Source organism: Acanthochromis polyacanthus, chromosome 14 (assembly GCF_021347895.1).
Source record: "Acanthochromis polyacanthus isolate Apoly-LR-REF ecotype Palm Island chromosome 14, KAUST_Apoly_ChrSc, whole genome shotgun sequence".
Lineage (NCBI taxonomy): Eukaryota > Metazoa > Chordata > Actinopteri > Pomacentridae > Acanthochromis > Acanthochromis polyacanthus.
Genome location: NC_067126.1, coordinates 28,469,891 through 28,481,357, shown reverse-complemented (window position 1 = coordinate 28,481,357; position 11,467 = coordinate 28,469,891). Strand labels below are relative to the sequence as shown.

Here is an 11,467-nt window from a genome sequence, read left to right as displayed (position 1 = left end):
AAAGGATTATCAGTTCATTTGCTTTCATGTCAGTAGTCAGCTTTGCTTAACGTAAAGGCTGGAAAGTGCCATTTATGCTTCCCATTTTCTGATGGGTCTTTGGGGCACCTTTGGTGTTCTTTAAAGAGCTGTTTCTTCAAATCTCTTGCTCAGTGTTCCTCCACAGCATCACTGTGAAATACTATTTTTGGTCGCATTAAACAAAAAGGATACATCCTTTTTAATCCTATTACCAGTCTCTGTGATAACTGTAAAACAGTACATGCATAGTACATAGAAATGTATAAAACTGACAATCTTCTATTTTCTCTGCAGCCATCTCAAAGGAGCTGTGACTCTGTTACAGCAGGTGTATGGTGGCACCTATAAACACCTGGCTGCATCATTTTTCAAACAGGAAATCGAAGGTGGAGATGCACTCTCTGCCAGTCTGGTTAACCTGATGAATCAACTGGATGGCTTTATCCAGAACATCTCCAAACTTCCAAACCAAAACAGCACTGAAGATGTTGTTCCGCTCATCAATAACCTGTTACAGTCCACACGTCTGACACCACTTCTGCGTTTGTTCATAAGCGACGGTCCCGTTAATGTCTCCACATTGCTTGAAGTAGCCTCAAAGCTTGGCAGGCTCAACCAGCACATATTTACCTTCAATGAGACAGATCCAACAATGCCTAACCTGGAACGGCTAATAATGCACTTCCTCTCCTTAGAGGGGAACCTGACAGTGCCTGTTTCCCACATCATGGGGCACACTCTGCTTATCTATTCTGACTACTTCCACCCTGACGATGTTGCCCGTCTCAAAGAAGCCATTCGACCTTTTACCAATCAGACCTCAGCTGGCCTTGTAGAAGCCATCCTCAGTGCCATGGAGATACTTAAGAACCTGATGGATGCTGCAAACGGTGATCCGACTGACATCATTCTTGGGTACATACGGCAGTTTCAAGAATTTGTGATATCACTCTATCGACTGCGAAAAATTGAACATCACCTGTTACCAAGCGGAAACCTCAGCTCAGCTCTAGTCACTGACCTTCATCTGCTTTCCATGGACTTCATCAGACTCTTCACTCCTGAGAGCCTCCAGAACCTCACTCAGGCTGGACCAGATGCTGCCCAAGACCTTATTATCCAGAAGTTTGTAGCATTCCTACCACCTCAAGTCCAGCAGAATGCTACTAAATTTCTCCAGGATTTCAAAACACTGCAGTATCACATGTCCAAATGTGCAGCAGGCCAGAACTGTTCGGCTGGAATTTCAGAAATCTTTGAGTTCCTGGATCAGATATTAGACACAATGCTCTCAGCAAATGGCAATGTCACCATCAAAATAGCTTTAACCAATTCTGTCCAGGGGGGACTTGAACGTCAAGAAATTGCATCCTTGTTCTTCCCACTCCTCCTCCCAACAAATGACGCTGCCTATGTGGAAACATTTAAACAGGCCCTTCATTTCATCACATTGGTCATGGCTACACCAAATCTCACAGTATCCGATGTCCAGAATGCCCTGAGGCAGTCAAACCTAACTGTTCAGGATCTGAAAGACATCACTGTACTAGCTGGGGCTTCCAACATCAATGACCTGATGGTAAATATGATGGAGATTGTCAATGTCCACCAGTGTTTTGAGCCTCAGAATGACATGACGGTGACATCCCAGTGTGTTAAGGGATTGATAAACAGGGTCAGCGGTTTTCTGGCACATGTACCTGCTCTACGAAATCACACTGCTGTCCTGTCTTTCATCCCGGTAATTGTCAATAAAACTGTCAGTGATATCATCCGTGTTAACTTCAGCTCCAGTCCTAACGAAGTTGTTGCACAAACCTTGAACAGCACACTGGCCGATATCAAGATGAGCCTCCAGCTGAACCACCTGGCCACTCCCGAGATCATGAAAGAAATCGGAGTAGTGGAGCGTCTGATAAAACTGATTTCTGACATGGAGCCATATGAGAATTTCAACTCCACCTTGATGAAGGACCCTCTGTATGCCCAGAAAGAGTATCTACAGCTTGCAGGATGGTACCTGAAAAGACTAGAAAATATCACCAACAACAGTTCAGTGTCAGAGCTCCTTCAACCCTTTTTTCACATGGCACAAATGGAAATGACATTACAGCACGCACAGCTAAATTTCTCTATGTTTCTCACTGACAAGGTTGTCTTTCTGATGGAAACCCTCAAGTACCCAATAGATGGTGCAGGACTGACTAAAATTGGCCAGACAACAATTGAGATTCTTCGGCACTACTGGGAATTGATAAAGTTCAACTTAGTGGCTCAGAATGAGTTTCAAGGTTTTCAGGTTTTCAACACAACCATGCTGAATGCCACTGGACACCAAATGAATGTCTACCTTGACGACGTACAGAAGTGGATGACACAGCCCAATGTCTCATCGGTCCTTAATAGTATGCTCCAATGGGGAAACTCCTCCATGACACCATCTACCCCTTTGACAGACATCCAGCAGTTGCTTCAGACGATCGCTAACTATCTCAGTGAAGATCAAGTGACCTACCTCTCCAAAATTGGCAATATCACCCAGTCCCTGAACAAAGCCTTAATGGTGGCAGAGCAACCTGGTGGCCTACAGAGTGAAGACTTCCAAGCGGCCATATTGGAAATAGTCAAAGAAGCTATGGAGCTCCTAACCAACGTCACAGCTCCACTACCGCATCCTGTACAGCAGAATATCCTGGGAATTGTGCAAGATTCTCTGAATCTCATTGTCCATCAAAACATGAGTTTTGCTTCATCACGTAACATCTCCCTCCTCATCCTGAAGCGAATGGAGGAAGTCATTGAACAAATCGTGCCAGAAATGTTCGCGGAATACCTGCTTTCTGGAGTCACGGTGGTGACCACATATTTTGAGAGCATCTCTGAAGTCAGTGGTCCGGACAGCTGGAATCAAATGTGAGTGATGCTGCTATTTTTGCCAATACTTCATTGGACAAGTAATATTTTGCGTTTGACAAGGGCTTGTAATTAGCACTTGTCAATAATGTTGATAATCACAGAAAAATGTCACCATTACTTTAAACTGCAGTACTAGATACTTTCTAAATTTTCGTGCAGCATGACATAGTTAATGATAATAAACAGGGCATAAGATAATAAATGTCTGATTTTATGGTGTGTGTTATCTTTTCACTGCTCCAACCGTGTTGTGCTTTTGCTGTGCTTGTAGTGTTTTCTCGGTCACGGTGGATTTGGTGGAAAAGATTGAGAAGACTCAGATCTGGCCTGAAGTAAAGAACTATTTCCACATGGTTTACTGGATATTGAACTACAGGCCTGGTTTAACAACTCAGCCTGCAAACTGTGAGTCCATTTTCTCTTTTCTTCTTTTACAAAATTAAATGTTTTTTTCACGTGGTCCTATGGACATCTAAGTACCCTAAAACAGGTAATGAATCAAAAAGACTGTTGAATAACCACAACCAATTTGTAATAACTGCGTAATGTTTTTAACCTTGTCCTTTAGGTTCTGTGGACATGTCTACCTTGGCTATTCTTTGTGACACTGGTTTGAAGTGGCCACAGTTTGTCAAAGCAGTGACTCAGTCTCTCATGTCACCAAGTGAAGGCGTCCTTGTGAAGTAAGTGACAGGAAAGATTACTTGTAATATATGAATGTGGGAGTGTTTTATGCACTCAGTGTGCATAGGAATTATTTTCCTTTTCTATTATTGACTTTCAAGAATTACTTATACATTGATGATGTGAACGGTTATGTAAAAGGATAATCAGTTCATTTGCTTTCATGTCAGTCGTCAGCTTTGCTTAATGTAAAGGCTGGAAATAGACGAACTGCTTGATTTCCTTTTTCAATGGGTAAAAATAACAAAACCTACCACTCCCAGAAAAATATTGGTTCTTAAATGGTTCCTCAGATGACTTTCTGGTTCTTCCATCACAACTGAAGAACCTCTTTCTTGAGTGGATGGTTCTTCACCTACTTTATGTGATTCTTTAGAGCACTAAAGGTTCTTCATTTTTATTTGAGTTATTTACTTTGGTGACAGAAAATTGCAGCTGGACAAAGGATTATTTCTACTATCAATTAATCCGCTGATTACTTTCACAGTTATTTGTTAATCATTTGCTCCTTGTTACAATTCCCCAAATCCCAAACTGGCATTTTGTAATATGTTCTTCTGCATGAGCAACAGTCCAGAAACCACAATATTAAACGTATTATTACCCAGAAATGTAACAGATATGTGCATTTTACTTTTCTACTTGAAATGGTACCGAAAAAAACTGCATTTAGTAATGTTCGTTGAGTGCCATTTATGCTTCCCATTTTCTGATGAGTCTTTGGGACACCTTTGGTGTTCTTTAAAGAGCTGTTTCTTCAAATCTCTTGCTCAGTGTTCCTACACAACATCACTGTGAAATACTATTTTTTGTCACATTAAAAAAAGGATACAGCGTTCTAATTATTAAGTGTCAAGGGTGCTGGTCAACTTTTGCATCCTTTTTAATCCTATTACCAGTCTCTGTGATAACTGTAAAACAGTATATCCATAGCTCATAGAAATGTATAAAACTGACAATCTTCTGTTTTCTCTGCAGCCATCTCAAAGGAGCTGTGACTCTGTTACAGCAGGTGTATGGTGGCACCTATAAACACCTGGCTGCATCATTTTTCAAACAGGAAATCAAAGGTGGAGATGCACTCTCTGCCAGTCTGGTTAACCTGATGAATCAACTGGATGGCTTTATCCAGAACATCTCCAAACTTCCAAACCAAAACAGCACTGAAGATGTTGTTCCGCTCATCAATAACCTGTTACAGTCCACACGTCTGACACCACTTCTGCGTTTGTTCATAAGCGACGGTCCCGTTAATGTCTCCACATTGCTTGAAGTAGCCTCAAAGCTTGGCAGGCTCAACCAGCACATATTTACCTTCAATGAGACAGATCCAACAATGCCTAACCTGGAACGGCTAATAATGCACTTCCTCTCCTTAGAGGGGAACCTGACAGTGCCTGTTTCCCACATCATGGGGCACAGTCTGCTTATCTATTCTGACTACTTCCACCCTGACGATGTTGCCCGTCTCAAAGAAGCCATTCGACCTTTTACCAATCAGACCTCAGCTGGCCTTGTAGAAGCCATCCTCAGTGCCATGGAGATACTTAAGAACCTGATGGATGCTGCAAACGGTGATCCAACTGACATCATTCTTGGGTACATACGGCAGTTTCAAGAATTTGTGATATCACTCTATCGACTGCGAAAAATTGAACATCACCTGTTACCAAGCGGAAACCTCAGCTCAGCTCTAGTCACTGACCTTCATCTGCTTTCCATGGACTTCATCAGACTCTTCACTCCTGAGAGCCTCCAGAACCTCACTCAGGCTGGACCAGATGCTGCCCAAGACCTTATTATCCAGAAGTTTGTAGCATTCCTACCACCTCAAGTCCAGCAGAATGCTACTAAATTTCTCCAGGATTTCAAAACACTGCAGTATCACATGTCCAAATGTGCAGCAGGCCAGAACTGTTCGGCTGGAATTTCAGAAATCTTCGAGTTCCTGGATCAGATATTAGACACAATGCTCTCAGCAAATGGCAATGTCACCATCAAAATAGCTTTAACCAATTCTGTCCAGGGGGGACTTGAACGTCAAGAAATTGCATCCTTGTTCTTCCCACTCCTCCTCCCAACAAATGACGCTGCCTATGTGGAAACATTTAAACAGGCCCTTCATTTCATCACACTGGTCATTGCTACACCAAATCTCACAGTATCCGATGTCCAGAATGCCCTGAGGCAGTCAAACCTAACTGTTCAGGATCTGAAAGACATCACTGTACTAGCTGGGGCTTTCAACATCAATGACCTGATGGTAAATATGATGGAGATTGTCAACGTCCACCAGTGTTTTGAGCCTCAGAATGACATGACGGTGACATCCCAGTGTGTTAAGGGATTGATAAACGGGGTCAGCGGTTTTCTGGCACATGTACCTGCTCTACGAAATCACACTGCTGTCCTGTCTTTCATCCCGGTAATTGTCAATAAAACTGTCAGTGATATCATCCGTGTTAACTTCAGCTCCAGTCCTAACGAAGTTGTTGCACAAACCTTGAACAGCACACTGGCCGATATCAAGATGAGCCTCCAGCTGAACCACCTGGCCACTCCCGAGATCATGAAAGAAATCGGAGTAGTGGAGCGTCTGATAAAACTGATTTCTGACATGGAGCCATATGAGAATTTCAACTCCACCTTGATGAAGGACCCTCTGTATGCCCAGAAAGAGTATCTACAGCTTGCAGGATGGTACCTGAAAAGACTAGAAAATATCACCAACAACAGTTCAGTGTCAGAGCTCCTTCAACCCTTTTTTCACATGGCACAAATGGAAATGACATTACAGCACGCACAGCTAAATTTCTCTATGTTTCTCACTGACAAGGTTGTCTTTCTGATGGAAACCCTCAAGTACCCAATAGATGGTGTAGGACTGACTAAAATTGGCCAGACAACAATTGAGATTCTTCGGCACTACTGGGAATTGATAAAGTTCAACTTAGTGGCTCAGAATGAGTTTCAAGGTTTTCAGGTTTTCAACACAACCATGCTGAATGCCACTGGACACCAAATGAATGTCTACCTTGACGACGTACAGAAGTGGATGACACAGCCCAATGTCTCATCGGTCCTTAATAGTATGCTCCAATGGGGAAACTCCTCCATGACACCATCTACCCCTTTGACAGACATCCAGCAGTTGCTTCAGACGATCGCTAACTATCTCAGTGAAGATCAAGTGACCTACCTCTCCAAAATTGGCAATATCACCCAGTCCCTGAGCAAAGCCTTAATGGTGGCAGAGCAACCTGGTGGCCTACAGAGTGAAGACTTCCAAGCAGCCATATTGGAAATAGTCAAAGAAGCTATGCAGCTCCTAACCAACGTCACAGCTCCACTACCGCATCCTGTACAGCAGAATATCCTGGGAATTGTGCAAGATTCTCTGAATCTCATTGTCCATCAAAACATGAGTTTTGCTTCATCACGTAACATCTCCCTCCTCATCCTGAAGCGAATGGAGGAAGTCATTGAACAAATCGTGCCAGAAATGTTCGCGGAATACCTGCTTTCTGGAGTCACGGTGGTGACCACATATTTTGAGAGCATCTCTGAAGTCAGTGGTCCGGACAGCTGGAATCAAATGTGAGTGATGCTGCTATTTTTGCCAATACTTCATTGGACAAGTAATATTTTGCGTTTGACAAGGGCTTGTAATTAGCACTTGTCAATAATGTTGATAATCACAGAAAAATGTCACCATTACTTTAAATTGCTGTGCTAGATACTTTCTACATTTTCGTGCAGGGTTACATAGTTATTGATAATAAACAGGACATAAGATAATAAACTTTCTGAAATGGTGTTCTGGAGTAAATGTAATCTTAAAATAAACGCTTGCATACATTTTATGCAGTCCCATGGTATTAGCTTATGCTAATGCCATCATAAGAGAGAAACAGAATGCAATGAAAAAGAAATTAAATTTCAACTTACAGTAGCTATAATGGTACATGACTTAAATTCTATTAAGATAATATCCTCCTAACCTGCAGTTTCTTCAACTCCACCGAGCATTTCAACCTATTTCAGCTCATAGTCTTGGTTTTTCAGCCCACAACTTTACAAGTTTTGCTCACTCTTATTGTTTTTATCCGTGTGATTGTCACGTACCGTTGTGGCAAATGCTGGCCTACCTTTATTCTAATATTTTATTCTAATTCCAATACAAAATAGACAGTACCCAACCTGCTGCCTTTGCTCTTCTTTCTGTAAGCTGAAACTGTTCCGGCTGTAACAGGAGACTGTATATGATTGTTATTTACAGTCTGTTTCCGCTGCTCCATAGTGGCTAAAAAAAAAACATTTGTTTCCTGCAGGTTTTATTTATCATAAGTATTAGGAAATAAAATAGACATTTTAGATGGGATGTATTTCATCTTTGTCAGAGAAGTCACATGGTCCTTGGTATTTTTGTATCAACATGGATAATTTAAAAACCAGGCGGAAGGATGAAGTGTGTGCATTTGCATCATCTACAGTCTTGATAAGACATGATGACCTTTTGATGAGACACGTTCAGATGTGAAATATTGATTTGTTTTGTTTCGTTAGAATTTTGAATGAGTTGAAGACAGTCCGCAGCCTCCTGCCGCCAAACTCCACAGCCCAGACCTACAGTTCTATCCTCATTAACATCACTCATCTCATCTTGGAGTCTCGCCAAGGTAAGTCAGCTTCTCAGTATCACTGTAGGAGGACAACATGTTGAATCCTGATAAGATCTGATGGGGTTGAGGGCACGATATGCATATCAGTATTCAAGCTGTGGTAAGGAGAATCTGCTCTCCTTGCAGTTTCAGTGGAGGATTATGCTTGTTTGTTGGATAGTAAAGTTGTGGTCTGCTTTGTGAACAAGGTTTCTTATGATTTCAGGGAACATGAGTCTCTGGGCAAGTTTTGAGAATCCGACAGTAGAAAATGTGCCACAAATAATTGGCCAGGTAAAGCTTTTGTACTATTAGATGCATGTTTTCGAACTTAATAAGTGTGTAGTGAATCGTGTTCTGCGTTGTGTTTGAATTTTGTATTAAATAACACGAGGATGGTAGCTTCGAACGGGACATTTATTTTCCTTCCCATGAGGAGTCGCCATAAAAAGAGGAAGCAATACAAAACACCCAATGTTATAAACAGCTTGACAACAACACAGACTATATTAACTAAACAAAACGTTCCATTAAGGAAGAAAAAAAAAACAATAAAACACAGAGAGTGACAAAAACACATACCTTCCCATGAGGAGTCGCCATAAAAAGAGGAAGCAATACACCACTTTTCAAAATAAAATACTGACCACACTTCCGGTGATTATTAATCCCCCTCCCTAATGGACATACTAAAAACTCATAACCATAACCGTAGTTAACTAGTCTCCCCACAGGATGCGACCAATATTCAACATATTATTTAAAAAAAACATAAAAACAATAAATACAAATATAAACAAAAATAAATACAAATTCATATAGCGCAACAACATCAATCTCATTCTATTACAAGTGCATTATCTTTGTTGTCTTTTTCAAAATTGCATTTTGCGTAAATTCATATGTGGAAAATAAAACATTTGAAATGTGAGAAAGTTAAATGCAAGTTATGTTACCATGCTTTATTTTGGCTATGTGTTTACAAATGGTGTTGTGGTTTTGCATCAAATCACATGAAATAAGTGTTTAAAAAATTAAACTTTTTTTTTAAAAAATTTGTCAGATGATCAAACTCTTGAGCAAGGTTTGGCAGCTTGTCATGGGAGGCACAGGCTCACCAGTAACTGTTCCATCTCTGGAGGGTTTTACTCATCTTGTTCCAGTAATAGAGCAGGTGATGACTGGAAAAGCAGACCAAGACACATGGGACAAGTAAGTTTAATTACCGAGGGTAATGGAAACCAACCAAACAAGTAATTATCATTGCTGTCAGATAACATCTTAATATTAAATTGCTTGCCTTGTAGTGAGATCATAGTATATTTGCAATTTATTCCACAAGATTGCTATTTACATCTGCGATTGCCCCAAACTAAATACAATGTGTTTGTCACAGATTCGAACAGATGCTGAAAGCTCTGTTGTCAGCCCTTGAAGGAGAACAAGCATTGGACCCATCTGTTATCCAAGTGTTTGAAAAAGTCATTGAAAGTGTGGTGAAGAACATGCATGCAGACAACGGTGAGAAACAGCAAAAATGTTGCCTTACAGCTGCGTAATCAGGAGACGGTTCAGTGATGCGGAAGCATCAAAATGACATTGCAAAAATAAACCAGATTTGTGCATTACATAACAAATACCACAATAATTTGACATGTACTGCCCTTGTCGGTTTAGTACCTGTGAAGTAGTTTGTGAAGCCACTCATGTTGGACAAACCCTTTGTCTTTTCCTTTTCAGTGATGATACACAGCCTTCAGATGCCCGTGGTGACTCTGATGACAGAGATGGCACAGTCTGTGAACAGCAGTCATTTCAACCTGTCTGAGGTCTCGGAAAGAATGCAAGTCGCCATAGAACGCACAGTAGAAGCAGCTCAGCAGGTTAGATGCTGTTCTCTCAGGAATAACACTTGTAGGCCTTTATTATTCACAAGTACATTTTTGTAGGCATGTTTGCGTGTGTGTGAGAATGACGTGGAGAGGAGAGCTGCTGTATCATTAGACAAATCTTCAAGCATAATTGTGATTAACAATAGCTGTTTCTCTCGTCTTGCCATCACACCTAATTTATCAATTGTATCCAAAACACTAGACAGATACAAGAACAATGTGAGGTGTGTTGTTCTTTCTACTTTAATCTGTCTCTCCCAGCTGCCTGCAGAGGAATTTGCACATTTATTTACCTTCAAATAGACTTTCAGATGGACAACATGCTCTTACCAGGACACAGATAACATGTGGGTCTGATTTGCCCGGTAAACACTTTGAATGACGTTATCAGGACGTAGCTGTTGACTGGATGCAGGCACGGATTTGTTTCTTGAATTATTAATGCCAAATATCAAAATACACCTCAGCATGTGGTGAAAAGTAAGTGGTGCAAAGTGTCGCTTTAGTCCATACTGAAAGACAGCCATACGAGTGAAAGAAATTAGATTTTTTTTTGAAAGAAGAAAAAAATGACAAGGAAAAACAGCTTAAGTGCTTGTCTGATTTTCGCCCATATTCTTTCTTTAAACTGAGCATGACTCATACACTGTCAGGCAAATATTATCTGTCCATATTAACTTATCGCAGATATAGCTGTAGAAGTGTTTATGCTGACATGCCAGAAATGAAACAGAAGTATATTGAGAGGTTTGTAATGTTTTGTCCACTGCTACTAGTGAAATTTTCAACACACGCAACAAGTTTAAATGTAGATTTTACTGCTGTGTTGGTTCATATTTGATGTAGTGTTTTGCCATTTATGAAGTTATATGACAACTCAGACATCACTCTGTTAGTGGAGTATGAAGCCCCAGCACTAGTAGCAGCTGCTTAGTTTAGCCTAGCACATGGACCAGAAGCAAAGGCAAAGAGCTGCCCTGTCTCTGCCTAAAGGTTATTCAGTCCACCTACCAGCATCTGTAAGGCTCACAAATGAGAATTTTAAAGTATTAGTGTCTCTCTTGTAGCTTGTGAGCTTTGATAAGGCCTTTCAGAGTTGTCTGTAGTGGCAGGAATTCTATAGCTGATGCAGTGTTTTTTGTATATACATACAGTAGATGTGGGTGTGCACCAGTTTATGGGATGTGATGATACCTGTGTGAGACTTCTGACCTTTTCTTTGCTTCTCTGTAAACCGTCAGAGGAGAGCGATTTAGATATTTCCCTTGCGACTCTGCCTTTTGTCTCCCAGTC

The 11,467-nt window shown here is 41.0% G+C and overlaps 1 protein-coding gene across 1 annotated transcript in view; it reads left to right on the top strand.

Annotated features, from left to right (window-relative positions):
• The first annotated feature begins 321 nt into the window (after positions 1-321).
• Positions 322-11,467, top strand: part of abca12 (ATP-binding cassette, sub-family A (ABC1), member 12) — a 55,456-nt gene continuing 44,310 nt past the window's right edge. Inside the window, 6 exon segments of the mRNA XM_051959239.1 lie at positions 322-2,934; positions 8,188-8,300; positions 8,509-8,576; positions 9,346-9,494; positions 9,679-9,803; positions 10,023-10,165. Coding sequence (XP_051815199.1) covers positions 443-2,934; positions 8,188-8,300; positions 8,509-8,576; positions 9,346-9,494; positions 9,679-9,803; positions 10,023-10,165 — 3,090 coding nt within the window. The 5' untranslated portion in view covers positions 322-442.